Source organism: Emericellopsis cladophorae (assembly GCF_022114955.1).
Source record: "Emericellopsis cladophorae strain MUM 19.33 chromosome Unknown NODE_37_length_229796_cov_116_624128, whole genome shotgun sequence".
Lineage (NCBI taxonomy): Eukaryota > Fungi > Ascomycota > Sordariomycetes > Hypocreales > Bionectriaceae > Emericellopsis > Emericellopsis cladophorae.
Genome location: NW_026250962.1, coordinates 66,416 through 94,350, shown reverse-complemented (window position 1 = coordinate 94,350; position 27,935 = coordinate 66,416). Strand labels below are relative to the sequence as shown.

Sequence of the window (27,935 nt, the reverse complement as noted above, 5' to 3'; positions counted from 1 at the left end):
TTGCTGGACATCAAAATTCTACCTCCAAGCCGCAATGCACGAACCCGCCCCCTTGCGCCGTAGCCGCTGCCACCGAGCTGCTCAGCTGCTGGCTGACCCAGCGCTCGCCTGCTCCATGGCAATCTCGTACATGCGCACGAAACTGATGGCCGCGACTAGCTCAAAGCGCACGCCCATCTCGCCCCGGGCGCCGCTGCCGAGGAACTCGAACCGGGGCGAGTTGCGGAACATCTTGGGGTACGCGGCAGCGGCGACAACCTCGCGGCCGTCCGAGGTGTAGCCCGGGGGGAAATCCTCCTTCCCGCCGGCCAGCGTGTAGGGCGAGTCCATGCGCACCAGCTTCCAGCCTTGGCAGCCGCTCGCGAGATTCTTGACCTCGTCGCCCATCGACCTGCGCCACTCAAAGTGCTCGACCGTGCCGTTCTCGAGCGTCACGTCGAACCCCTTGGAGCTGCCGCCGGGTCCGAATGCGCCGACAATGTCCTGGCCGGGGTCTTCCTCCCCCATGGAGGGAAGGCTGATGACCGAGCGGCGGCCCAGGCTGCCCTTCTGGCCCTTGACACTCACGAGGGCAGGCGAGTCCTTGGCGCTGCCGTCGCGAAGGGTGATGGCCCTGTGGGCAAAGCAGTTCATGCGGCTGGGCACAGTGACGGCAAAGTCACGCTCGCCCTTTTCTGCGCCGATGAACGAGGTGGACGAGTGCCAGCGGTAGTCAAGCCAAAAGCTTTGTGGGAGCTTGAGGGTTGTGCCTGGCGCGGAAGACAATGATGACGGAGCAGAGAGGTCGGCGGAAGAGGCGGGCGAGTAGGGAGGGGGGCCCTGGCCGTCGGATGTTAGATGGCCCTCGCTCTTCTCGTCCGGATACTTGGTGCTCAATCTCTCGACAAGACCCATGACAGTGGTGTCTCTGGATGTGCTGTGGTTTCGTGTTGATGGCTCAAGCAATGGATACAAATAATGTTTCCAATCACCGACCATATGGGAAATCCCATACCTTTTATTATATCTTCTGCCAGAGCTAGACAATCCCTCTCTCCGCTCCCCCTCATGATCAGCATCGTCGGGCGGCGTGAAGCACAGCCATGACCAGGCTTCATCTCAATGAAGTAATTGGGGCCATTTGCAGTCGACATAGCCATGCTGGTGTGGCCCGCGGGGACTCCTATAGGCTGGCTCGTAGCGACGGACTTGATTATTCCTCAACCCGCAGGTGTCGAATTGCGACTCAGCGATTTGACACGGCAACCAGACCTCTCTTACGACTCGGGGCCTTTCAAGCAAATGGCCGATTCAGAAGTGGTCTACGGAGCAAGAAAAAAAAAGGAGGCTGCCGCTGGTGGAGCGCATCCGCAAAAACAAAGGTCTCAGAGGGAATTGAACCCTCATCTCGAGAATCAGAATCTCACGTGCTAACCATTACACTATGAAACCATTAACTGCGTCTCTGCGATTGTCAAAATACTTATATTTTGTATCCCGTGGATATCGAGAGCCAACACGTCAGAAAGCCACATGCACCTCCGACACGCCCTTTCGTGTACCTCTCAGACACATGTTCAACCAAGGCTGGTGAACAAGCACTTTGACTTACACTCGCTCGCTCAGGTTAAACCTCCATTGCCCCGGCACACCAAGTCTCACACGACCCTTAGCATTAAGTGAGACAGTCTCCAAGGTAAGCACAGCTCACCGCGAGACAACCACCCCGTCATCGTGACATGTGCAGTCCCGTCGCAGCCGCCATTCATAAATAGGGGACCATCGCCTCTCCTAGACGCGTGATGCCTCAATCACTCCCCTGACTCCTACAAACAACCACCCGTCCAGCTTACCTAGTAGTCATGCTGTCCCTCGTCCTCGTCCTCGCCCTCGCGGCGCCCCTCCTCGCCGCCGCCCTCCAGCCATGCGGCCTCAAGATCGCCCCCTGTCCCAAAGACACCGAGTGCATTCCCGTTTCGCCCGAGTGCACCGACCTGTGGCGCTGCCGCGGTGTCTGCGAGTACAAGAACGCGTACCCGAGCTGCGGCGGGTATCGAGTCAAGCCGGTGGACTGCCCCCCTGATGCTGACTGTCGGGATGACCCTCGACTGGAGAATGACTGCGGGATGGCATGTGACAAGCCTGGCATGTGTATCCCCAAGGACATACCGCGATGTGAAGACAGAGAGTGCCCGTTGGGACTGTGGTGTTATACCATGTTGGAAGTGGACGGTTGCTCGAAGCAGGTGTGCTTGTGAGGGCTTTTGTCCAGTTGTGTTGTTGAATCTTGACTTGCATTGGAGTTTCCCATAGGTATTGAAATCGCTATTGTTGTAATATGTGTTTTTACCTTACAGGTGATTAATTACAGACTGTGTTGCTAGGGGGAATGAAATTTCAGGGTAGCTTAATCCCGCCATTGGCAAACTGCCAATCAAAGTGCACTATGGTTAGGGCACGGTTAGGCGTGCAGCGTGCACGCGTGCAGTGGGTGCGTACATGTAATAGCGGTAGATCACCCGCCCACAACGCCCGCACTATACCTAGATCTGCCAGTCAAGAAATGGTAAGCTCCAACTGCCGAGTCGTGTCGATGGATTGCAAACGGTGTTCTGTGAATGGTTGAAAGGTGATGTTCTTGAAGTATATACTTTGTAGCTAACAAGTTCTGCAAAGACAACGCCCAAGATTCGCATCAAGGTATCCTGAAGAACCACACAACGGCTAGTGCTCATAAGAAGAGAAGGGAGGAAATAACGAAAAGAAAAAGAAATCTGCGCCGTTCATGCATGCTTCTACATTGCTCGCTCTGTGCTCCTAGGATGCGACCCGCTTGCCATGTCGAAAAAAAATAAAAAAGAGAAAGAAAAGGAAGGGGTCTGTGAAAACCCAAAGACTGTCTTGCTTGAAACGAGCGCGAAAAAAAAAAGGGATCCAATGTCCCTGTTGTGAAAGCCAAGCCTCAAGCGCTGAAGAAAATATGCAATCAAACACTGACGGAGTACGGTAGATCTGGCGGTGACGTGAAAAATAATAAAACCAGCCGACCTCGGCCCAAGCAAAATCGTGGTCTGACTCTTTCCGGTGGGGGTTCCTGGAGGCGTCGTGGGGACGTCTGGCCAGGGCCAGAGGAGAAGATTTTTTTTTGTCTTTCTTTCCGACAAAGAGTCACAACGCGTGCCTCGTTTGATATCCACCGTTGAGAAAAGGCGGCTCTTTTGTGCCGCGGCAGACAAGGAAGCCTGTACGTAGCTCTGACTGTCTGACAGGCGAAACAAAGATTCCAATATCTACCCTGCACCGGGTGTTGTGGACAGCTCGTCAACCTTCCCGATCGGGTGTCTGGCCGTAGGCGTCGGGCTGGCTGGCGTGCTGCCGCTGCCTGGCGTTGAAATGAATCGCCTCACTGGCTGCTGGGACCTTTGTAGAGGAAGACCGCCAAGGGTTCAGGGGTTTGTTCCTCTTCGCGCCTGTCAGTATGTTGTTTGGCTCTTTTGGTGGCTAGGCGTTCATCCATCCACTGCTGTGCGCACTGCGAGACAGGCACCCAGGGTCGCAGGCTGGCAGGCCGGTATGCTCGGAACGGATACCCCGCGTCCAATCGCTTCGAAAGTGCTTCGAGAATGCTTCAGCATTCAATTACCCAACGTGTTGAATCGACGAATCCGGAAGGAATGCATCATTGGCCCACACAGCCCAGCGGACCCCCCTCGCCCGGTCCACGCTTTCGCGTCCCGCCCACATGTGGCATGACGTGGCAGGCCGCGGAAATGCTCTCAACAAAGGGACTGACTGAGAGCCTGGGCGACCGAGTGAGGACACTGGCTCGACCACTCAATCAGTGCTGTAGATCATGGATTGCCATCGCACAGGCACTCCAGTCGGCCCAATCTCGTAGGGGGCTGCGGAGCTCTTGCGAGGTGGCAGCGCCCAGCGAGCTCGACCTGGTTTCTGGTCGTCGAGCTTCCCACGCTTGCGCATGGCCATTTCCATCACGGCGATGCGAATAAAGTCGGGATTCTCGCGCATCTCCCGCTGGCGCATGCCTGGAGGCAGCGAGTGCGCCGTCTGCGGCTCGGACGGAGGGGACGCTGGTGCTGAGCCCTGTGGAGAGGCTCGGGGCCGCGGCGTTTTGGATGAGTCGAGCTTGGACCGTCGCACCTTGTAGGTCTGCATCTGGATGGAGGCTGAGAAGGTACCGGGCGGAGGCACGGCGGCTAGTTGGGACTCAATTCGAGGGTTGCCCATTGGGTTCAGGTAGCGCCGCATCTCCGCCGAGGGAATGTCCTCTGAGGCGGGCGGTCGCCGCTCGTCGGTATAGGGCACGTGGGTGTCGATAGTCAGGAGTGACCTTGCAAGGAAATCCTCATTTGAAATTGTCGGAAAATTGATTGTTGAAAATGACCGCGCAGCCGAGCGCAAAGCCTTGAACGATGCCGTCAGATTGGACCGGAAAGCGTAGCGCAAGGGCTTGAATTGGCCGAGAAGCAGCGAAACGTGCTCTGTGCCATCGTCCGAAGGTTCTGGAGTGAGCGGCTGAGAGACATCGAGTTCTTCCTGCTTCCTCGCAAGGGGATGCTCCATGTCCTCGCCGGAAGGCGAAAGGATGGGTTCCAGCGATCTGCGCATCGGACTCATTTTCCGACCACGTAGTGAAGGGCTCGGCGTCCCGGGCGTCCCCGGAGTTCCCAGGGACGAGATACCGTCGGTACCGAATGAGTCTCCAAGCGAAGGGATCGAGTCCATGGAAATTGTTCTGGTAGATAAGGCTGAGCCGATATTGCACTCGCTGACGCTCAAATCGTCGTCGGCAAACTCCTCGGGTGGCGAGAGAAGAACATCCAGCGGGCTGCGACTAAGAGTCCAGCTCAGCTCCTTTTCCGACACCTGTTGCCCCTCCACGAGCTCCTGAACTGTCAACGGCTTGTTGTCTCTCCTCTTTCGCCTCTGTGACCTCTGCCGTGGGATATCTGTCATTGCGAGCAGAGCAGCCACAGACGGCGACAGTTCACCCGGAGTTTGCGCATTCTGAGGTCTCCGACGCTGCCCAGAGTGACGCTTCTGGGGGTGCGCAGCAGGGCGATTGCTGCTCTTGGGAATTTGGACGGGGCTCGTGGGCGTCGCGGGTCGTGACACACGTGCGGTTGCTTCTCGAGGCGGGCTGGTAGGCGCAAGGCCTACTTCGAGGCTCTGCTTCCGCTTCCCCATTTTCGTAACGACACTGGTTGTCTCTGTGAGATGAGGGCCAGGTAAGATCGACGTAATGCTAGGGTCGATGTGTTGCGTGCTGTTTTCATACTTCGAGGCACTGATGCGCCGTGAGAGCGTGCTGACGTGTTGGTGAGTGATGACGCTCTCGCTGGTGTTGGTCGAGTGTGAAGTCCCGTGGATATGGGGTGGGCGCTGAAATCGATGTTTAAGAAGTTGTAGGCGGTCTGGAGACAATGCGCATGACTTGGATGGAGAGTTCGAGGTTGATGGGGAAGAAGTAGGGGTCGAGGGTGGGCGAGAGTAGACAAAAGACCTTGGAGAGATCATTGCGGGCCGGACCCTTTGGCAGGCAGGCAGGCGAGACGCTAGTCGTACAGCTTGGTACGTAGGGGGCTGTTGTCTCTGCTCCTGTTGCGGCGCGTTCAGGGTATAGACTCCAGGGTTAGGCTAGGCCTAGCACACGGAACCCTGTCGCCGACGAGCGCTCGGAGTCAGCGACGCTTGCCGTGTTGGGGAGGCAGCTGGCGCACAGGGTCAAAGCGCATGTGGCGGCACCTGCGATTCGCGGTATGAATTGTCTGACTCTTTGTTTCCTACCTCGTCCACGTCCCTCTTCTGGTACCTAATGGCCCCTTTGGCAATCCGAAACTTGGAGATGCTGAGGCGTCAGACAAGTGAGGGCTTTGCCTGGCCCTGCCCTGAGCTGGTATGCGGGCCCAAACTTAGAACCTCGAAGTTATTAATCGGGAATGCTAGAACGGTGAACCACTCGCGTGTTGCTGCCGGATTCCAGTACGTAATGTGACGAATCGGAGACCACTGAGGCGGCTCTCCAGGCCCAAGGTCGCGTGCTGTAGTTTGTGCGTGTCCTTTTCTGTCGACTCTTCTCGTTTCGGCGCTAGTGCCCAGCTCGGCCCTGGCAAGGGACGCGAGCGTTACACTGCGATTAGGGCTGTAGGGAGCGGTGATTGATAATATCAAAGTGATACGCATGTGAGGGAGTGAAGTCTAGGATTTTAGCAGTGCATGAGATGAGGATAGAGCCAGAGATGAGAGTAGAGTCACATGAGAAGTCAGGCAGTCGCGAGAGATAAGATAAGGGACACGACACGACACGACACGAAATGGCGCCTTCCGTTTAGTCTGTCTCATGCCCTTCTTCACGAGGCAGGTGCGCAAGGGCGATAATGCTAGGAACACATTCCCCGCCAAGTGGCTGGACCCCCAAGAGAGCAGCCGCGACCGCCTGACTAGATGCCCTCACTATTTTGTCTAGCGCACATGGTCCTGCTGCGTCGCCGCCTGACGTGAACGCCTCACCTCACTCAGCCCGCACCAAACAAATGCACTTGACCAGTGATACGGACTGCCTCCTACGCGTCCTGCCTGCTGCGCAGCACTGCACGCTGCCGTGGTCGGCCCTCGTTGGTCTGTTCGTGCTCGTCGTGAGACAATTAGGCGACGCGCAGTCAATCAACACCTGTTTCGAGCGTTCACCACTCCGCATATCCCACGTTCTATCCCACGACTATATGCTGCCTGCCCGGCGATCCCAATGTGCTGGGAGCAATGAGGCGCCCCCCAGAGAGCCGGCAGGACCCGCTTTCTAAAGATGGCTGCATACACTCCGTTTGTGGGCGAGATAAGAATGAAGCGACCTGCAGCCGTCTCGCAGCTGATAAGCCGTGCAACAGGCCTTCGCGTTGAGTTTGGGCCTGCCACGACACACGCAGTAGCCGCCTTGGGCTGTTGTCCTGTGACTGTAGCACGCGATCCGAAGCAATGACTTGCCAAGGCTCAAGAGTCCAGTCAGCTTTCGATACGCAGCTCTTGCGGCTCTTCACAGCCAGCCAGATAGAAGCCAAAGAAGTCTCGGCCGTTGGTGTGGGGACTCAGATATGAATCGCTCTCTGGAAACCTTCATCGCTTGGCTCCATCCTGCCAGCCACCAGAAGGGTATTCGTATACGTCACTGCGGAACCTGGCGAGAGTCTTAATCGTTGCGATGTGACCATCTTGCCGCAAACGTTGCCTTCCTGACGATCCTTTGACGTGCGAAGACGCTTGGCCAGTTCAGTCAGTCCGCCCAGTGAGCGGAAGCCCGACAATGTTGGTGGATGAAGCGAATTTGCCCATTGGTTCCCCCTAAACGAAGCCCATGCTTTCAACGTCTCTGTCCGTGGCCATCATAAGTACCAGCGCACCAGAGACTGACCTACGAAGTACTCGGTGATTATTTCAAAGTCCCTTTGCGAGTAATACATGATTTGGCAGCTTGGCACCACCCACTCCATCAATCCGCGCATCTCTTATCAAAGCATGGCCATTCGTCCAGTTCCGTCCTCTGCGTCGTGCCGTCATACCCACCACCCACCCATCCATCCGTCGTGACAGCTGACCCAAGATGCGGACTTCAAGCGTTGCGCAAAACGCGGGGTCTGGCTGAACCCCCCCCCACACTAACTTATTAATACCAGTCTTGGCCGCCGCACGTCAAAGAAAGAGCTCTTGGGTTGCCTGACCCTGAACTGGAGACAAAGAGCACGAATGAATATCACGAACAGTGGCTTGTCCCCGTACATTGTGGGAGAAAAAGTCTTGGACTCGAAACAATTTCCAATGCTCTGAAAAATGTCTTCCCAAGACAGCTGAGCATACGCGGGCCGACGCTCTAGCCCTCTTCAGTCGAATGGCGTTCATAACATGAACGACTAACAACAACGTGAACAGAGCGCATGGCCAAAGACGCTACAACAATTCGTCAAGTCTTACGGGAGGTACACCCCAAGCCCACAGTTTACCCAGAACTAGAGTATGACATTCCATGAGCACCGTGGCGTGGCGCATGTGCGGCGAGTCCACCGGTCGATGTGTGAGACGATTACGTTGCCGCAGGTGGGAGTTTGAACAAGGACCAGATGGATGATTGACGATGACGAGTGAGTCAAGTGTTTTCTTTAAGTGAGGGGAATACTGTCAGACGTGGGAACATCATATTGATTTACCTCTCTGCGCCCCGTTCGAAGGCGGAGGGCGTTCACGCGCTGCTTAGTCTCAAACTTCTCTGGTAAACAATTGAGATACCGGTGGACCCCATCGGAGCACATACTTTGAGAACGTGCGTGTGCCTTCTAGTCTAGTAAGTAAATGTGATTGTCTCGATCAGCCTGCGGATCCTCTGCATGAAGGATTTCACCACGTCGAGACTGGCTAGAGAAATGCGTCTCACAGTAAACTCAATGCTACGAAACTTGACTCCTGCAACGCTGGGTTCCCAAACGCGTAGGATTAACTCTCAGAAGAAAGGGTGTCTGGCAGTTAGTGTTTCAAATCGATAGGGTGCCGTCGACAGCAACCATGGGAGAAGCGACGCATTGCCCTCGTCCATGCGCCTATCAACCTAAGGGTATTGGCTGTCGCGGTCGCAAGTTCATTGAGAGAAGCGTGTTCATTCTGTCCTCACCAGAAGCCGAAGTAATATCCTATCTCGCTTGTTTAGCATCGTCTCCGGGCCTTCTTTGTGTGCAAACGCTTTCATGTTTTTGCATGCTGCCCGTGCCAGTTGGGGTCTGTCGCACGCTGTCTCACTTAGTACGATTCAGGGTCCAGTGATCGGCATGTTGTCATGAGCTGCATGACGAAAGATCTGGGGCGAACTTCAGGGTCCTGAAATCCTTCGACGACATTCCCGCACCCGCTCGGACGCGAAACCTAGTGAGACTTTGAAATAGGACAAGATCGCGCTGTCGCGTAGAGATTGACCCTGAGATTGACCCGAAAGCGTACCTGGTATACGACATGCTGTCAGGGGTTCTGCAGCCATGAACACCAAGATGCTGTCAGTGCCGCAGCGCAGCAGCCACGCCTCACGGATCGACGCCGTGTCTTGTCGCTCCACGCTCCAGGCATAGACTTGAAAGGGCACGCTCTAGTCGGTGAACAAGTATAACTATCCGGCATCTCCGCTCAGTGGGACTAGACTCTTGTTCTACATTCTCACACATCAGACTTCACATCCACAAGAGTTTCTGCAGAGACCTCACTTGTAAATTCCACTATCAAAATGGTTGCTTTGAAGAACCTCGCCATAATCAGCCTGGCCTCATCCTCCGTGGCTCGTCCTGCACCAGCAGTTCCGGCTCAAGATGTCTCCGGCGAAGACCCCCTTGAGATCTACACTTCACCTCCGATCGTGGACTCTGAGGAGCTGGGCGACGCTGCGAAGCGTCAGCTCTCACTCGAGGGCTTGAAGGAGTTATCCTATAAGCCCGTTGTTCACGAGCGCGACCTTACGGACGAAGAGAAGCGCCAGCTCTCACTCGAGGGTCTGAAGGAACTATCATACAAGCCTGTTGTCCACGAGCGCGACCTTACAGACGAAGAGAAGCGCCAGCTCTCACTCGAGGGCCTGAAGGAACTATCATACAAGCCCGTTGTCCACGAGCGCGACCTTACAGACGAAGAAAAGCGTCAACTCTCGCTCGAAGGCTTGAAGGAGCTCTCGCACAAACCGGTGGTCATCGGACGCGACCTGTCAGAGCAGGAAAAGCGCCAGTTCTCGTCTTCACGTCCGATCACCGTCTACGCCGGCATGCCACCAGTTTGAACACTTCTGATTCTGATTCTGCCCACAGGACCCTATTCTTTGATGGCAAGGCGGCCTAGCCAGTGCTGGATTCTGGATGTTTTCCTCCACTTTACTAGGCTTAGTATGTTTGATGATTCGATCGGAGCGGGAGTTACTCAGCCTACAAAATAAACTATCTTTCAAGATGATGTTCTATTTCTCTACTTGTTCTTGTTGCTTGCACTCTTGTGTAGTTATCAAGTGCTATGAGCAAGCGATTCCGACGGACTGATCTTGCAAGTGCCACCGTAGTGAAAATGCGCCACTGCGATCTCCACAGTCTTTGCAGAGCATTTTCACATAGCTTCGCGTATATGACAGCTTCTACAGGCATATATTCTGGTGTCTGTATTGCTGTCACATCACCGCCCCCTTTCTCAAGTTGTCAGTCCACGCAGCACCATACGCAGTTTCTTGCGCCACTCTAGTCCCGGCGCAGGCAACGAGCCGGAGCAAGACATGGCGTATGATCATACGGCGTGTCGCCCGCATGTGCAAGGACCAAGTCGCCCAAATACAAATCTTGGGATTGGCATGAACCCTCCCGTGCATCCGTAGTTCCACGCCCTCCGCCACACCGTGACAACGACATCCCAATCGTGATTGGAAGGGATCACTAACTTACTTGCATAAGTAATAGACACAATTGCCATTAGACATTACACGTATTATTGATCATGTCCGTTAATTATGCTGTTTACTGACTGATGTGCTTGTAGGTTCCTTGCCAATGTGAAGGCAAGTTCTCCAGTTGTACTACGCCGCTGTACAGGTGCCACCATGCAGCCACTGAACGATCCGGCGCAATGTATCCTTGAGAAACTTATCTCTGCGGCTGACCAACCCCGAGCAAGCGGGCGATGTGAAAACACTAGCCAGGCAAGTCTTCTAGTAGCCAGTCCTACCTTAAAGCCGGCGTCGAAGGTGGAACAGAACGTAGAGGAGAGGTAGATGGCGCCAGTCGATCCAAGACTGGATCTAAAGGTGTTCGGTGAAACGACCTTGGCCATTGGCAGTTTTCGCCCCATCCTCGCCAGGAGGATGCGCAGAGTGGTGCGATGACGTTTGAGCAGTCACGCTGTTTCCTTCCTGACTCGAATGATCAACATTACTCTGATTGGATTCAACCATTGAGTTTCTTGCTCCCCCCGGTGACTTGGCTCTGTTTTCCTCGCTTCTGAGGCCCTTTGGATCCTGGCTCATCGTCGGCGGGACTGAATACCAATTCAGGCCAAGGAACTTCAAGATGGTCCAGGGCCTTGTGTTCACCACTAGGGGTGCTTGAGCGTCATCGTTCAGAGCGTGTCGTTTCGAGTATCTTGCTACTTCTTGCTCTCGAGAAGGGCCAGCATCTAGCGGCATGACAGGCTCGATGGTCGGTGAAGGCTCAGGTCTTGCTTCCAGGATTGCCGTCTCCTGATCTAAGTCTTTGAGCGGGTGTTTGCTTGTAACATCAGAAGTGGCTACGTTAAATTGCTCGGTGACAGCCTGGTCATGTCTCGGTTGTTCTGCCAGGGGAGCTGGATAGCGCATTAGCGATGTGTGTTTGTAGGTCGAGGCAATATCCGAGGCAGTGGCGGGGCAGCCATTGGAGAGGCGACGCTCCTCCTCGCGGATATTAGCCTCCATCTCCATGCGAGAGACTGAACCGGTCGGACACAAGCACCCGCTTAAGCAGTCAAGGCAACAGTTACCCTCCAGGTTGTATACTTTGCGGAAGTCGGACTGCAGCTTGGTGATGAGACAGCTGTAGACTAGATTTCGATCAGTGCACTGTGCGGTTCGATGTAGCCGGAGACTCACATGGAAGACACGCGAGGTATGCACCGCACTGCCTGGTGAAGAAGCCAGCCTCTCGGGCCACGACCACGGGCGAGGCATCCTTGAAAGACTGCACATGGGTTCTCACGCGGGAGTATCCAGCGCAGGGGCAGATAGTTGCGTCGACACAAGGGAGAAGAGAATGGCGAGGCTCAAAGTCGGGCGAGAGAATGCGCTACTGGTTCTTCTCGCGCACAGAGTTGGAGCCCATATTGACAGCTTGTACGGCGTAGCACAGAGATGTGGTCGGAGCTAGAGATACTAAGATCGTTACAATAATTACGGTGAAGATGCTGTTGCGGGAGACGATGATGATGGAACAAGGATGGCGTTTGGATCAATATCGGCGCGATATGTGTTTGGAACCTGTTGCCTTCCAGTCGCGTGCCTGCCCTGCCTTTCGCAGCACGGACAGTACAGGCACACTGTATCAGACGGCCGCACCATGGCCCTCTTCTTACCTACGTCTCGCACTTGCGAAACTCTGCAGCGTTGTCCATGGCAGCACGGTACTGTACCTCCTGTCTGAAAAGCTCTCAAAAACTCTCGATGCTCAACTCAGACCGCCCTGCAGGAGCCTGCAGAGGGGGCATTCAGTGCACATGAGTCCATCACTGCCATTTCCTCACACACGGACGATGATGGGAGATGGGAAAAGTCACGAATCACATGACCTGCAACCTGCACGTGCAATGACCACAGTCCCTGAGTCTTGAGGCAGATGCCGCGTTCCAAAATGCAAGGGCGAAGTGAGGGGAAGCAGCAAGGGGGAGGAGTCGGCTGCCTCAGAGAACCTGATGAATCCAGTCGACAGCGACATTTCATCAAAAGTGGCGGCAGGCATTCTGACAAGTGCGGCACATTTCGGCAACAAGCGTACCAGTTGCAGGAGCGATAATATTTCGTGAAGAGAGCAACATGGGAATTTTGGGAGGCGAAATCCGTTCTAATACCCTGCGTTGATGCGACGTTGCCCGCATGGCAGTATGCATGCTGGGCCTTGGTCTAGGCCTTGGCGAGGAACTTTGAGCAGTCGATAATTGGAATTTTCTGAAGAGGTGCTGCCGCGTGCATTATCTGAAGATTGCTGCTGATGGCCTGTATCTGTCGTCGGCGAGCCAAGCCAACACGTGTGCACGTACGGATACGCAGCGGCGGGTGGCAATCCTGAAGCAGAAGGTCGTGCGAGATGCGAATGAACGAACTGCCTCCAGCCGTCAATCAGCCCATGAAAAAGTGCAATCTCACATCTGCCTCGTGCAACTAAACTGGGAGTGCGCGGCACTCTTGCCGGCGTCCTCGCGCCAAGGCCGGCGTCCTCCCAAAAGAATCGCAGTAGCCAGTCGCAAACTCGCAATGACTCGGAAACCTTGTTAGCGACTGATCATTATCATCAATAGTGGATGCGGCACGCAGTTATAGACGCGTCACTCGTGGGGAGGGGGAAATGTGCTCTCTGGTCTCTATAGTTCATCAACTGGATGCTTGGTGCACTCTAGTCGCCACCCTCGACATACACGACGCCTGCTGTTGCACGGCAATTGTTCATCTCTGGTGGTGGCCCGGATGCTGAATGACCGGATGCCAGTCTGCCAGCCCCAGACTGGAAGCCCAGAACGTGGGCTGCAGCTTGCAGGTCATGGATTCAGCCGCCAGCAGGGACTCGGGGACTCAGGGAGTGGCTGCCGACGGCTTTGGGCCCTGCGGCGGGTACTGGCCGCTTCAGGGGACCGACATGGGGGAGCTGAACACGGGGCCAGGGACATGGATCACCCTCCTCAGGTCTAGTCGTAAGTATGATCCTGTCTGCAGTGAACTAATAGTGCTTGAAGCTGACTAGAGCCGCGAACAGCGCCATTTGAACCCAACCAAACCCGACGGCGACTGGATGTGCTCAATATTGCCATGACGCTATCGTGCCGACAGAGGCGCTATGCTTTCCAGGCTCTGTCTGCGCCGGCACTGTGACCCGGAGCTTGCGTACGCCATTTGTACAGTACACCGTAATTGTTGGATCATTTCTCTGGCTGGGGAGCGATCATTGCCAAGTCTTCGACACGCCAAGACGTTGAGTCGGGACAAGCGTAGAGCATCCGCCCCCAGGGGCTCAGCGGGAACGGTTCATGGTCAGTGGTCGGCCTGAGTGGTCACTGGTGGAATCAGTGGGCTGCAGCGTGCAGACTGCAGACAGCATGCTGGTCTGGGGTCCAAGCGCCTGGGCCTCCAATTTCTCCCGCCCGGACACGCTCCCACAATCGAACGAGGAACAAATCTATCATCTAGTTGGCCAAGCCATGCCGGTGACAGACACTGGTTTCGCTCTTCTTCCTTTTCTTGTTCATCATCGTTCTATATCTTCGGCTTTTCACCAGTCTTTTTCGTCGTGACGAACCCGAGAAACGCGAGCGTTCAAACGCCTGTCACGAACCTCCATTGCCGCCAATCTACGATAACGACTTGCTGCAGATCGACCCGCATCAAGTTCTGGGGCCTCCAATCCGCTTTCATCCATCTATCCCCCTTTCTCTCAGCGCCCTTCAAAATCGTCTGGTTATCGCTGCTGCTTCACCTTGCCGTCTTCACTTGTTATCGAAGTGTCATACGCATTCGGACGCATTCACAAGGTCGCGACAAGTGAGACAACGCGTGTGGGCACGTAATTAGCGACGCCTTCGCTCCGCCGTTCCACTCATCAGCCCTCACCTGAGCGGTCAACCGTCGGCTGCCCTTACAAAACTTCAATCGGTAAGTTTGCTTCACCAAACCTTGAACACATCACATGTGCCCTAGCAGAATCTCTCTATGCGCCGCGCGGACTCCCTGAGACTAGGGAGCAAACACCCTTATAACAGCCGTGCGCCCGGCTAGCATCTGAGACATGAAACAAGTTCTGACCCCCTCATCAGACAGTCTACGTTTCCCACGTCCAGCTCGCCATCTAGCGATTCCACCGATTTTGCGTGCGTTGGAGTTGAGAAATCGAGCGATCCATCTGTACAGCCTTGCTTCGTAGGAACGCACAAGAAACGCCGCCATGGCATCCGACGACAAAATCAACCCCACGCCCGCGTTCGAGACGCTCACGCCCGTGTCGACCATCAATGCGCCGGAAAAGGTCGCCCTCTCTAGCACGACGACAGCTTGCGACCCCATGGCCGACCGCTCGCCTCGTACCAGTAAGGAATCCTACAAGGGCTCGAACCCCTTCGAGACGGACATTGAGGCCATGGAAATCGTGGACACGCAGCAGCCATGCGTGTCCCGAAGCCCCCTTTCCAAGGACAAACACAACCCCAACTGCACAGTCTGGCCCGGCAAAGACCACTGGAAGCAAAAGGCCAAGGCCGCCAAGAAGAAGCGCAGCTGCGCCCTGTTGGCCGGCATGAGCAAGCGCAACCGCGTCATCAGCAAAATTCTCCTCGTCCTGCTCGTGGTCGGCATCGCCGTCGGTGTCGGCTTTGGCGTCAGCAAGCCACTGGGTGCGCCCATCTGGGGGAACCACGACAACCACTGAGCGCCGCGGCTCCCGATGGCACCACTATCACGGCGTTGGATCTCCGACTCTGTTGTCTCACACCACGTTTGCATTGTTGATTCGGCATGTGTACGCATTTCAAGCATCAACCTATAGACAAGGCTAGATCTTGGGCGCGCGAGGCACTCCAAGCCCCTCATATCGTCATGACGCGGCAGATCTGGCCGGATTAGACTTCGCAAAGCGACTGTTTTGAGTAGAGCACCAAAGTTTTCTTTTTGGGGGGGAGTTTACGCGGCTTTTTCTTTTTTTTCCCCCGTCTTTATTGGGTTTCAGCACCCGCGAGCGACCGATGTGTCTATAACATTCGCTTCAGGGGCGCATCAGGCGTTGGAGAGGGCATACACAGGAATATCTTCCTGTCATGGAAGCCTGTATCGTGTGGCGTTGGGCGTTCGGGGAAGAATAGCCTGCTTATCTGTGGGTTTGTCATGTCGATCACACTGGAGAAGAGCTCAGGTCAAAGGCCACATTGACAGGCGAGCGAGGGCTGGTCAACAGCCCCAAGCTATTGATACAGTAGTAATGGAACCTCGATCAAAGAAGTACATGACCTTTCTGTGTCTGCGAGCCCCAATCATTAGAGCGTTCCTCCGTGGATCTTGCATTTTTAGTGCCGGGAAGATGCTGACGGCAAGCTTACCCGCGCAGAATAAAGTCGGTCCCTCTCCACGCCTAGCTCGCGCGGCAATTGCCGCTTGCAATATGTCACCCTCTTCTGTTCCTGCGTCCATGACTCCATGGGCCCCCGAAGTGGTGGGGTCCGGAGATCGGCTACATCACGACCCACCATCCAACTCGGGCTTCTCAACATGTCCGCCAGTCCGTCTGGGGAATACACCGCAAGTCCCGGTTGGCTGGCGGCCTGTGCTGTCAAGACGGGTAACTGCGTCATCCTGGGAATGGGGAACGTGTCTTTTGGCATGGCTCAAGTTAGTAGCCGTACGGCGATTCTGATGTCTGGGTAGCGTACCATGTGACGGACGAGGCTGACAATGGCAGCCGAGTGCTTGCTTCAGTGATGATATGGAAGCTCTAGTACATGGGCGAGCACACTCACACGCCTCAACATGCCCCGACGGTTCGAATGAACATACTAGTCACTTCACGTGGACAGTTGAGCTGTCGATTGTTCACATACTTTGGCATTTACTTGCAAAGTTAATACAATATCTAATGCAATCTCAAAGAGAAAACGGGATTTTTACACCAGATAGTCCATGTCGACTCCTCTGATTACGGTAAAGTTCATCGGAACACGGAAAGTTTCGATTTATTGCTTCTGACCATAAGTATGTGCTACAGGGACTCCTGCTAGGTCGACTTAGTACTTGCCTACCTTCAAGAAGCTGCACTTCTTTGACGTCTGCGATAGGCAAGAATGAAGCAGACCAGGCACGCATTCAAAGGAAGCGCAACGCACAACACGATGATGGCGGCGACGGCGGTGTTGGATGGGCTGCCAGTGCCTCGTGGATGGATCATCGGTGCGCTGGCGTCCATCGTTGAGGAATCGTGGCAGGGGACGTTGGTAGGCGCCATGTCTGTGAAATCTGAGTATACTTGAGGGCGAGTAATTGCTAGTGTCGGGTGTTGGACAGAGGAAGGAAGGAATATGCTGTCGAGAGAATAGAACTTACTGAATCTCATGGGAAATGCTCCCCGACTCGCATTCACTGTTGTTCGTATTCGACCGATAACGGGTGCAAACGTGAATCAGTGTACGACATGGAACAGCACGAGGAGATGGACAGAGGACATTGTCCGTACCACAACAACACTCAAGTGCTGGGCTGCCCCGCAAGAACAAAGGAACCCTACACTTGTTCGACCCGACTTCTTTGTGAAGTTCGCATGTAATTGAGTTTCTTATGAGTTCGTGGGAATATGGCTGGCTTGTTCATGGCAGAACGCTACCAAACCCCTAAACACAACATGTGACCCATCGCAACCTGTCTGTCGCGAACATCGAAAAGTAAGCGCCCCGATGTAAGCAAACGCTTATAAAAGGCTTCCTGCTCTGAAATCTATCATTTCTTTACTCTATTCTCCGAACCAACAGCAATATCGCACTCCGAAAAAGTCTGGTACTTCCTCGACCCCTAGCGAGATCACACGCACCGTCAGCTACCAGCCAGCATCGACAAAGTATTTGTGCGTCGTCATGCCTAGCACCACTCCGACAAGTTTCATGACAGTCTCCAAGGCGGAGTACTTTGTCTTTGTCACCAGTTCCGTCTGCCTGTACTACATCATTGTCGTGTATATCTTCAACCAAGGGCGAGCTCTCCTTTCGCAATGCGCCCAACGGGAACACACGTCAGATGTCGAGGCCGATGCAGGACTTGAGATGAGCCATCATTCTCTTCGAAGTAATCGTGGCCACACTCGTGCCGAGGGTGCTCAGTCCGATAGATCAGTCCCCATTGTTTCATGGGGTGGTCGACTGGCGGGACTGCTGCATCTACGCAAGGCTCAAAATAAGGGGTCAGGCTCTATTCGTTCCATTCGCAGCCCAATTGGCATTGTTAGAGGGGAAGCTGAAGCGCCTTTTGAGGTTCGAGCCGGCCGTGATGTGTCTGGTCCATTCACCTCACGGAGCATGGAAGACGTAAATCTCCATGGTGATTACCGCACCACCAGATCTAGAACACAGGAGGCCTCCTTATCCCAATAGCCTGTCGAGTGACAATCGTGATGCTGTGGCTATTCCAGCTAGTGCCTGTTGATCGGGTCTATCTGTTGACGGCAGAGTGTACCCTCATTTTCTCAACATAAAGGGGGCCTCGATGGTTCTCTGATTCAACAAAGATGAACGAATGAGGCTGCGATTGGCTTGGTCGTAATGCTTTGACCTCAAGGACAATGAGCTGTGATCGACGCGTAGCCCCAGAGGTAAGAATATAACAGTAGGTGGTTGTTGAAGGCTCGAAACCTTGCTAGCCAGTGCTGACTTCCTGAATAGACTTGTCAAAATAGAATGTCCTACTATATCGCGCTGTGTGCCAGAAATTTGACGTCGTGAACCCATGTAGCGAATGTCCAAAGAGGGCGACTTCCGTCAGAGAGAGCCGGACTAAGATGACAGAAGCAGTTATACCTGGCTTCAGACGCTTTGTGTCTTTCTCTTGTTCAGAGGGCCGAGCCAAAAAAAAAAAAACCCTTTTTTTTTCTCCCAAACTGGTAACGACAAAGACCCGCCTCATTGAACCAACAAAGCCCTTCTTCGTATGCTCTTGGAGTCGCCATTAGTAGTATTTTAACCAATATTTCCTCCAATCCAGTACTGGGAGGACATGTTTCACTATTGCTCTTCATTCGTGTCTGTCTGCCTGGCTGCCTGCATGTCTAGATGATGCCCCGTGGACAGAGATGTACGCCAGCATCTCTGACCATGCTATCCCTGAGTAAACCGTGAAGGTGTGTGCTTCCATTACAATAGTGGTGTTGTCGGTGTGTAGAAGCCCCATATTGCTCCATTCTGGCATCAAGCCGAACCCCGGAATCGAATCAAATCAAATCGTAGCACAGCGCCGGACGTCCGTTGCCTCCACTGGCGGCACCCCATGTGGTCCTCCGTCTTTTCTCCATCTTCTCGCATAGTAGAACAAACATGTATTGCTTTGATGACCAAAATATCGTGTCAAAAGGTAAGGCCAGCTGTAACAAAGGAAACGAAGAAGTGAAATACATGTGATGCTCGGAAATGACGTGTGCGCGCAAACGCTCGCGTGGTGTCGCGTGGATCTGCATCCTGCGATCCACATCACGCAGACTGGTACAGGAGCAACGGTTCGCCAACGTTCTCGATTTCGGGGATCGTGCACTTTAGATCGAAAGCTTTTGCAAGCACAATCTTAAAGATCTACAGAAACGACATTGTTAGTCAGGTACAGCTTGTAGAATCGGATGTCTCACCTTTTGCACGTTGATGCTGTGGCTGGTGCTGGAGAAAATAAGAGCCGCGCGCATGGCTTTGGCAAATCGTCGAGCCTGCAAAGTTCAGCTAGGTCAATTCCACGCTTTCGGTATAACCCACCTGGTTCGAGATTTCCTCCTGATCCTGCGGAGGAAAGTTGACGAAATGGTCATACTTGGTCCCGACCAAAATCGGAATGGCGGTCTTGTTGAAGCCCCGCCCCTGACGATACCACTCCTTGATGCTGTTGAGTGTGCTTTTCCTCGTCAGGTCGAACATAAACAGTATCGCGACGGCGTCGTTACACACGAGAGGGAGCATGTTGACAAACTCCCTCTGACCACCTAGATCCCAGATGGAGAAGGTGATCTCCGTGTTGCGGATGGAGATTGTCTTCTCCATAAAGTTGACGCCCAGTGTCTGGATGTAGTCCTCATCCCAGCTTCCCTCTACGTATTTGACCATCAACGATGTCTTGCCAATCTGTGCATCGCCCACCATGCCGACCTTGATCACCACATGATTCCGCCCATTCGCTTGCTCATTTTGTTGCTGGTTGTGGTGCGACGACTGCACCGGGTTCGAGGAGCCACTAGCCGGCCGCGAAAGTGAGGGTGCGCTCGACACCGCGGGTGTGTAACGAGGAGATGCCGCGGCAGCAGACGCCGTGTCGTCTTCGGGTCGAGGACTGTCCTCGTGGGTCACGTTGGCCAATCCTTGGTCTAATGATTGACTTTGGCTGTGACGAAATCCCTCAGGTAGAAATTCGATGTGTGGTGAAGCATCAGGGCCGCTGGGGGCGGTCTCGTCAGGGCCTGGCTGAGGCTGTGGGTGGAATTCCGGGTGCTGCTGGGGAGGGTCCATCTCCACAGGGTTGACGACGGTCTCTTCCTGTGGAAATGCGGCGACCGGAGGGTCTGCCGCAGGGCTCGTGGAGGGATCCAGTTTGGCGGTGGTGGAAAAGGTAGATCGAGGGATGTGGTTGTTCGGACGCAAGTAGGGAGGTCGAGGTCAACGCGCGAGGAGCATGAGCTTGGAAAGGGGGGCAGCTGGAGGCTGCACGAGCGAGCGTGAGGGACACGAGAGCTCCGAGTCGGGAGATGTGTTTCGTCGACACGAGTAAACGACTTTGGAAGGCGCGAGATGAGATGCAAGTGTCCCAGGTTCGTGAGAAGTTTCAAGGAGGGGTGGTGATGACGGAAAGGCACAACGAGGCTCGTCAGGTACGTAAAGGTGGAGTCGGAATGCAAGTGGGACGCGGCTGGCCCAGGGCCTTCAAGCAGGGATAATAGCAGTTGCTCACGGATCGTTCATAACTTCATACATTTCGATGCTAATTACAAGTCATAAAGTAATGGCCACATATTAACTATAGTAGTTACCTACCTGTAATTTAGGACCACGCTATACTTCCATTATCTGTGGCTTTGCAGACCAATCGAACAACAGCTGGACCAAGAGACGCCTAAGCAGGTCATCGACCAGTTTCGCGACAGTTTGGCGTTTGCTGACGGCTCACAAACAAACGACTGGAGCACAGAATGCGCGTGCGTTTGCCCGCTACTGTCGCTGCCCTTTTGTCGTGTCCAGTCTCGAACGACTCCAGTCGAACCAGTCCTCGTGCTCACGACAAAGGTCCACTGCAGCAGCTGAGCGACGTGCATGTCTCATGTTTTACCAATGGCTCGTGAGGTCACGGTGAGACTGTGGGAAGGATCATCGCCCATCTTATGAGTACTTTGCCAACCTCAAAGTACAGGAAATTCTTTGATTTTTCAGCCAAGCCTGTTTGTTGGGCCGATACTAATTATGCAGCACTGTAAGCATGGACCTCAATCGCACCTACGTGGACGCCCAGCCAGCCACAATTGCAGCTGCGAGAAAACGAGGACACACAACAGGTCTTGGGCATAGGGTCGCCTGGGTCCACACATCGCAAGTTCAGCACGGCGATGTATTCCCATAGAACCACATCGCGTAGCCATATCCATGCCGTGGTGCCCACTCTGTTCGTCACTGGCAACAACGCCCATCTGGATTGTGTTACGAGGAAGCAGGTGAGAGTCAAGTCGAATCAAAACTGGGGGAGAATACAGCGGCCCCTATTGGCCACTCACCTGCTCGGCTGTCAGCCGAAGCTCTGCGTTGCTTTCGTCGGCTCCTGCTGACTAACCACGACAGCTGCACGCATTCCGTCGGGCATTGACCGGCGTATGATGTTATCTCGGACAGTATCAATTCATTCGTACCAACGACAACAGGAACCCTCTCCCCTCAATTCTTTTCCATCGCAAAGGAAGACACAATGGCCTCCATCGCTCGCTCTCTCCGGCCCGTGGCTGTGCGCCTGGCCCCTCGTGCCACCCCTATGACGGCGCGGACTGCCTTCCGAACATTCTCGACCACACGGATGAGTACGTTTGCCCTGAGATCCGGCTGGTGAATTTGCACTGATTGACCGTTCTGCAGCTGCCCTGCGCAAGTACACAAAGGATCACGAATGGATTGACCTCTCCGCCGACCAGAAGACCGGTGTCGTCGGCATCTCCGAGTACGCAGCCGAGCAATTGGGTGACGTTGTCTACGTCGAGCTCCCCGAGGAGTCGGGATCCTGGATCGAGCAGGGTGACGGCATCGGCGCCGTCGAGTCGGTCAAGTCGGCCTCCGACATCAACGCCCCTGTGCGCCTCAAGATTGTCTCGGTCAACAAGCTGCTCGAGGAGAAGCCCAGCACGATCAACAAGGTGCCCGAGGACGACAGCCACGGTGGCGGCTGGGTCGCGAAGGTCGAGGTCGACGAGGCGGGTGCGCAGCAAGTGGAGGCTCTGATGGACGCCGAGGCGTACAAGACTTTTACTTCAGGCGACGAATAAATGTTGGTTTGCCGAACTATACTACATAAAGGCACCAGTGGCGGATCAATATGATTCAGACATATATCACCATGTGTTCATTACTTCGTATTCTTGCCTCGGTAATTGCGACCTGCCTGCCTCTTATGCAGTGCCAGGAGCCGGCCTCTTCGCATTGATCGCATCCAGAATCTTGCCGGCACCACGCTCCACGAGATTCAACGCGACACGCTGCCCGTATTCTTCAGCCGCCTCAGGCGACGATACACCCTCCAGCATCTCGGCGTCCACGCTCTCTTTGCCATCAATGCTGACCACGGTAGCGCGTACTCGTAGTTTGTCTTCAATCCATGTGGTCTCGACGCCGATTGGGACGCTGCAGCCGCCCTCGAGCGTCCGCATCAGGCTCCTCTCCACCAGACAGCCCAGTTTCACCTTCTCCTCTTCCATGCTACGAAGCACACTGAGAACACGCTCGTCCCCGGCGCGGCACTCCACTGCCAGCGCACCCTGTCCAACGGCGTACAGTATACCCCCATTGTCCAAGTCGAGGAACTGCGAGATGTGGCCATCAAGCTTCATACGCTGCAGACCTGCTGCAGCAAGGATGATGCCCGAAAGCTCAGGGTCTTCCTCGAGTTTCCTGAGGCGCGTTTGGATGTTGCCTCTGTGATCCTTGAAGTGGAGGTTCGGGTAGTAGCGTCGCAGCTGTGCGATGCGACGGATGCTGCTCGTGCCGATCACACTGCCATCTGGCAGGTCGGCCAGACATTTGTAGCCCTTGCTCTCGACAAGTTCCTTTTTGAGGACGAGTGTGTCGCGGGGGTCCTCACGCGTGGTGATGGCACCAATGACGCAGCCCTCGGGCAGAGCCGTAGGCATATCCTTCAGGCAGTGCACCACCAAGTCCAGCTCATTGGCGACCAGCCTCTCCTCCAGCTGCGAGGTCCACAGCGCCTTGCCGCCAAAATTGTAGAGAGCAGTCTTTTGATCTCGATCACCAGTTGTCGTCATGCCGTGGATGGGAAAGGTATAGTCGGGGAACTGAGCCTGTAGTGTGGCGACCACAAGCTCAGCTTGAGCCATGGCGAGGGGGGAGTTACGCGTGCCGACATTGATGATCGTGGCACCGCGCTCGGTCGGTGCATTTGTTTCTTCAGACATGATGCACAGTTGTCCTCGTCGCGTTCGGGAGGGAGGAATCGGTGCAACAAACTTGATTTGGAGGTGACGTGAAATTGGATGTGTTCAACTTGCGGGTACTGCCCGCCGACGTGTGTTGGAAATTTGTTGGAGGGGTCGTCTGGCGGGGCCCCCTCCTGATCCCTTCGGAGTACCCTACGGTTGCGAAGGCGACTGCTGAACGTGGTGTAGCGGCTTCGAATTTGAGAATTTGAGAATTTGAGGACTCGAAGTTTCTTCTTGGGAGGGCTGCGATAAGCTGTTGCGGAGCGAACATTTGGCTTCAAGACAGCTGGAAAGTGGCTGCATGACAATCACAAGCCACTTTGATCTTTGATAAAAGAATGTTGCTGCAGCAGTGAATCTACAAGGTGGAGAAGAAGCGTGAAGACTGGAGTGTCAAAAAAAAAAAAAAAAAAAAAAAAAAACTTCTAGTCCTCGAAGAATAAACTGTCTTGGACCATCACTCGCCTTGAATTAAGGGTTGTGTTGGCCGTGGCACTGTCAGACACTCGAAATGGCTGCTCGCCCTCTCCAGTATAGGGTAGGCCATATTTGACAACCTCGACAGACCAGCAATAACTCGAGACCGCGTCAGCCTTCCAGTTCCTATGCAACCAGAGCTGCCAGTCTCCAGGAAAGCCTCAATTTTAGACATCCCAAAGCAGCAGCTCAGACCCCGCAATAGCCACTGCCTGCATGAGCGCTGTATCCGGCCGGGCCTATTCGATCTCTCCACACCGCGGCAGCTTCACCCCCGCTCTCCCCAGCTTTTAGCGCCAATCCCCCACAGTCATGAAGTGATGACCCTTGGCGTGTTGCGCTCATATGCAGTGTCGATGCGACAGTAGCCTAAAGGGTGCATGAGCTCTCGGCGTCTCGGGCCACTGGAGCTAGGCTGGTATGATCCCACGACCTCCCCCTCATCCTCCCTTCCACCCTCTCATATCTCCGCCCTGTCCCCCTTCTCCAAAGACTCATCCATGGGCTGTGCTTTTTGACTTTGCTCCTTGCTGCAAGCCATCCGCTTGTCTTTGGACTCAGGGGCGCCTCGATCTGACATTCGTCTACTCGAGACCTCGGAATAGCTTTTCTCCCTATGCGCGAGCCCGTCTCACGTACCACAACATCGGTCTTTCAGATGAGGGTGCTTTGAGAAACCCTAGCAATGGCGTCAACTTCGCTGCGTCCTCTAGCTGCCGAGCTCAGCTGCCTGTCTTCGTTGCGACTCGGGCGACGGACCCTGCACGGTAAGGCTATTCATATGGCATGCGACCTGAACACCATGCTGACGCGATTCACAGGCACGAAGTCGTTGCTGGGCACTCAAACAGAACAGTGGCATAATACACTTTCCTCGTCGTCCCGCCATGTCTACAGTACAAGGGTTATCAAGACAGCAGGAAGGTCACGCGACACCTCAGTGATTCATCTGCCTCCGCCTTCTGTGCGACCATATGCGACTGAAGCATCCGCTGTCATCCCACCCACGACACCCTTTGCAAACCTCACCATCGGCGTCCCCACCGAGATATTCCCAGGGGAGCGTCGCGTTGCGCTGACACCGCAGAATGTCGCGCTCCTGCTCAAAAAGGGCTACTCCAAGGTTCTCATCCAAAGCGGTGCGGGTGTCCAAGCCGAATTCCTAGACGAAGCATATGAGACAGCCGGTGCTACCCTCGTCGACGATGCGTCTGGTGTCTGGTCATCAGCCGACATTGTGCTCAAAGTCCGCAACCCGGCCAAGGAGGAGATTGACAGCATCAAAGCGAAGCAGACAATCATCTCGTTCCTCCAGCCGGCGCAGAACAAGGAGCTCGTGGACGCCATTGCCGCCAGGCGCGCCACAAGTTTCGCCATGGACATGATCCCCAGAATATCGAGGGCGCAGGTCTTTGACGCGCTGAGCTCCATGGCCAACATTGCCGGCTACAAGGCCGTGCTCGAGGCCTCCAACAATTTTGGACGGTTCCTGACGGGCCAGGTGACGGCCGCCGGCAAGATCCCACCGTGCAAAGTCTTGGTCATTGGCGCTGGCGTTGCCGGGCTGAGTGCCATAGCCACTGCGCGTCGCCTCGGTGCCGTGGTCAGGGGGTTCGACACTCGTCCCGCCACACGCGAGCAGGTCCAGTCGCTAGGTGCCGAGTTTGTCGAGGTCGAGCTCAAGGAAGATGGCTCTGGCGCGGGCGGCTACGCCAAGGAGATGAGCAAGGAGTTCATCGATGCCGAGATGAAGCTGTTCAAGGAGCAGGCCAAAGAGGTCGACATTATCATCACCACGGCTCTCATCCCCGGCAAACCCGCGCCCAAGCTCATCAAGAAGGAGGCCCTCGACGTGATGAAGCCCGGCAGCGTCGTCGTCGACCTGGCCGCCGAGGCCGGCGGCAACTGCGAGGCTACTGTCAAGAACGAGCTCGCCAAGTACAAGGAGGTTAAGATCATCGGTTACACTGATCTGCCCTCGCGTCTGCCGACCCAGTCGTCCACCTTGTACTCCAACAACATCACCAAGTTCCTCTTGTCCATGACACCCAAGGAAAAGGAGTTTGGCATCGACCTATCTGACGAAGTAGTCCGAGGTGCCATTGTCACGCAAGCAGGCGAAGTCCTACCCCCTGCTGCGCGCCCTGCTCCTCCGCCGCCGGCACCTGCGCAACCTGCTGCTGCCGAGACCAAGGCTGAGGTGAAGGCAATCACCCCGTTCCAGAAAGTGTCCCGCGAAGTCGCCGCCGTGACGGGCGGCATGGGCACAGTGCTCGCGCTGGGCAAGTACACGAGCCCATTGTTCATGGGTAACGCTTTCACCTTCGCGCTGGCCTCTCTGATTGGATATCGTGTCGTCTGGGGCGTCCAGCCTGCGCTTCACTCACCTCTGATGAGCGTAACGAACGCTATCTCTGGTATGGTGGGTATTGGTGGTTTGTTCATCCTCGGAGGAGGGTACGTGCCCGAGACCATCCCGCAGACATTCGGTGCCTTAAGTGTGCTGCTCGCTTTCGTCAACGTTGGTGGAGGCTTCGTCGTCACCAAGCGCATGCTAGACATGTTTAAGCGTGAGTTGATCATCCGAGAGCCGGTCTCTTCGCGCTCCAGTAGCTAACATCTGCGTGACAGGTGCCACCGACCCCCCCGAGTATCCCTGGCTGTATGCGATTCCAGCGACCCTGTTTGGAGGTGGCTTCCTTGCTGCAGCGTCGACTGGTGCCGCTGGTCTCGTGCAGGCGGGCTATCTCGCGAGCACCGTCCTCTGCATCGGCTCCCTCACCGGTCTCGCTTCGCAGACCACCGCTCGCATGGGCAACATGCTCGGCATGCTCGGCGTCGGCTCAGGCGTGCTGGCCAGTCTGTTCGCAGCTGGCTTTTCGCCCGAGGTCTTGACTCAGTTTGGCGTGCTGGCAAGTCTGGGTACGCTCGCCGGCTTCCTCATTGGCAAGCGCATCACGCCGACCGATCTCCCGCAGACGGTCGCGGCATTGCATTCTGTCGTTGGCCTGGCCGCGGTTCTGACCAGTGTCGGCAGTGTCATGGCGCACATCTCTGACCCTTCGACACTGCACATGGTGACTGCGTATCTTGGCGTCGTGATAGGTGAGACCCCATCCTTTTTTCTTACCCTTTGTAGCGCACTGACAAGATTGTAGGCGGCATCACATTTACAGGGTCCATCATTGCCTTCCTCAAGCTCGCTGGTCGCATGAGGTCTAAGCCAGTCAGCATCCCGGGGAAGCATCTTCTGAATGGCAGTCTTCTCACAGCGAATGCGGCGACGATGGGTGCATTCGTGACCATGGCGCCTGGAAGTCCCCTCATAGCCGCTGGTGCCCTTGCGGGAAGCACTCTACTGAGTTTCATCAAGGGATACACCACCACCGCCGCCATTGGCGGTGCCGACATGCGTAAGTAGCAATCAGCGCTCCGTCCTGACATGACCCGACTGACCTTGCAAGCCGTTGTCATCACCGTGCTCAACGCGTACAGCGGCTTCGCCCTCGTAGCAGAGGGATTCATGCTCGACAACCCGCTTCTCACCAGCGTTGGCGCCTTGATCGGCGTGTCAGGCTCCATCCTTTCGTACATCATGTGTGTCGCCATGAACCGCTCTCTGACCAACGTTCTCTTTGGTGGTATGAGCGCACCGACGCAAGTGCAAGAGTACAAGCCTCAAGGACAGGTCACGCAGACCTCTGTCGATGACCTGTCCGACGCACTGCTGCAGAGCGAGTCTGTCATCTTCATCGTGGGCTACGGCATGGCGGTTGCCAAGGCGCAGTATGCCATTTCCGAGATTGTCGCAATGCTACGAAAGAAGGGCATCACCGTTCGTTTCGCCATTCACCCTGTCGCGGGTCGCATGCCTGGGCAGTGCAACGTCCTGCTTGCCGAGGCCAGCGTGCCGTACGACATTGTCCTGGAGATGGACGAGATCAACGACGACTTTCCCGAGACTGACTTGGCCGTGGTCATTGGCGCCAATGACACTGTCAACCCGATCGCGATGGAGAAGGGCAGCTCGATCGAGGGCATGCCTGTCCTGCACGCGTGGAAGGCCAAGCAGGTTGTCATTATGAAGAGAAGCCTGGGAAGCGGATACGGTGTGTACCCCCCTGATCAACTCGTCCCCTGGATAAAGCTTGCTGATGTACCATAGCCGACGTTCCGAACCCCATGTTCTACATGGATAACGCCAAAATGCTGTTTGGCGACGCAAAAGTGTCTTGCGATGGTATGTTCAAACGAGTCCCACTGTTGAATCCTTGCTGACCAGCCCCAAGCTATCAAGACCGCTGTAGAAAGCAAGCTCTAGACATG

General features: G+C 55.1%; 10 protein-coding genes across 10 annotated transcripts; 6 read left to right on the top strand and 4 right to left on the bottom strand.

Annotated features, from left to right (window-relative positions):
• Positions 1–81: 81 nt before the first annotated feature.
• Positions 82–894, bottom strand: J7T54_004222 (uncharacterized protein; the record flags this gene model as incomplete). Its single annotated transcript, XM_051507889.1, has 1 exon — positions 82–894. One exon carries the CDS (start codon positions 892–894, stop codon positions 82–84), a length of 813 nt encoding a protein of 270 aa, XP_051360946.1.
• Positions 895–1,841: 947 nt separating this feature from the next.
• On the top strand, positions 1,842–2,237 carry J7T54_004221 (Kazal domain-containing protein; the record flags this gene model as incomplete). The annotated part of the gene is made up of 1 exon (XM_051507888.1): positions 1,842–2,237. One exon carries the CDS (start codon positions 1,842–1,844, stop codon positions 2,235–2,237), a length of 396 nt encoding a protein of 131 aa, XP_051360945.1.
• A 1,576-nt stretch (positions 2,238–3,813) lies between these two features.
• On the bottom strand, positions 3,814–5,187 carry J7T54_004220 (uncharacterized protein; the record flags this gene model as incomplete). Its single annotated transcript, XM_051507887.1, has 1 exon — positions 3,814–5,187. One exon carries the CDS (start codon positions 5,185–5,187, stop codon positions 3,814–3,816), a length of 1,374 nt encoding a protein of 457 aa, XP_051360944.1.
• A 4,066-nt stretch (positions 5,188–9,253) lies between these two features.
• Positions 9,254–9,796, top strand: J7T54_004219 (uncharacterized protein; the record flags this gene model as incomplete). Its single annotated transcript, XM_051507886.1, has 1 exon — positions 9,254–9,796. One exon carries the CDS (start codon positions 9,254–9,256, stop codon positions 9,794–9,796), a length of 543 nt encoding a protein of 180 aa, XP_051360943.1.
• A 3,415-nt stretch (positions 9,797–13,211) lies between these two features.
• On the top strand, positions 13,212–13,606 carry J7T54_004218 (uncharacterized protein; the record flags this gene model as incomplete). The annotated part of the gene is made up of 2 exons (XM_051507885.1): positions 13,212–13,428; positions 13,491–13,606. The coding sequence occupies 2 exons, from the start codon at positions 13,212–13,214 to the stop codon at positions 13,604–13,606; spliced, it is 333 nt and encodes a 110-aa protein (XP_051360942.1).
• A 1,066-nt stretch (positions 13,607–14,672) lies between these two features.
• On the top strand, positions 14,673–15,152 carry J7T54_004217 (uncharacterized protein; the record flags this gene model as incomplete). Its single annotated transcript, XM_051507884.1, has 1 exon — positions 14,673–15,152. The coding sequence occupies one exon, from the start codon at positions 14,673–14,675 to the stop codon at positions 15,150–15,152; it is 480 nt and encodes a 159-aa protein (XP_051360941.1).
• A 3,787-nt stretch (positions 15,153–18,939) lies between these two features.
• Positions 18,940–19,956, bottom strand: J7T54_004216 (Septum-promoting GTP-binding protein-like protein; the record flags this gene model as incomplete). Its single annotated transcript, XM_051507883.1, has 3 exons — positions 18,940–19,038; positions 19,092–19,166; positions 19,213–19,956. The coding sequence occupies 3 exons, from the start codon at positions 19,954–19,956 to the stop codon at positions 18,940–18,942; spliced, it is 918 nt and encodes a 305-aa protein (XP_051360940.1).
• Positions 19,957–21,397: 1,441 nt separating this feature from the next.
• Positions 21,398–21,965, top strand: J7T54_004215 (glycine cleavage system h protein; the record flags this gene model as incomplete). Its single annotated transcript, XM_051507882.1, has 2 exons — positions 21,398–21,506; positions 21,562–21,965. 2 exons carry the CDS (start codon positions 21,398–21,400, stop codon positions 21,963–21,965), a joined length of 513 nt encoding a protein of 170 aa, XP_051360939.1.
• Positions 21,966–22,088: 123 nt separating this feature from the next.
• J7T54_004214 (Porphobilinogen deaminase-like protein) lies at positions 22,089–23,108 on the bottom strand (the record flags this gene model as incomplete). Its single annotated transcript, XM_051507880.1, has 1 exon — positions 22,089–23,108. One exon carries the CDS (start codon positions 23,106–23,108, stop codon positions 22,089–22,091), a length of 1,020 nt encoding a protein of 339 aa, XP_051360938.1.
• Positions 23,109–24,294: 1,186 nt separating this feature from the next.
• On the top strand, positions 24,295–27,930 carry J7T54_004213 (NAD(P) transhydrogenase-like protein; the record flags this gene model as incomplete). The annotated part of the gene is made up of 7 exons (XM_051507879.1): positions 24,295–24,376; positions 24,431–26,179; positions 26,241–26,714; positions 26,768–27,022; positions 27,074–27,718; positions 27,775–27,849; positions 27,899–27,930. 7 exons carry the CDS (start codon positions 24,295–24,297, stop codon positions 27,928–27,930), a joined length of 3,312 nt encoding a protein of 1,103 aa, XP_051360937.1.
• Between the last annotated feature and the right edge of the window lie 5 nt (positions 27,931–27,935).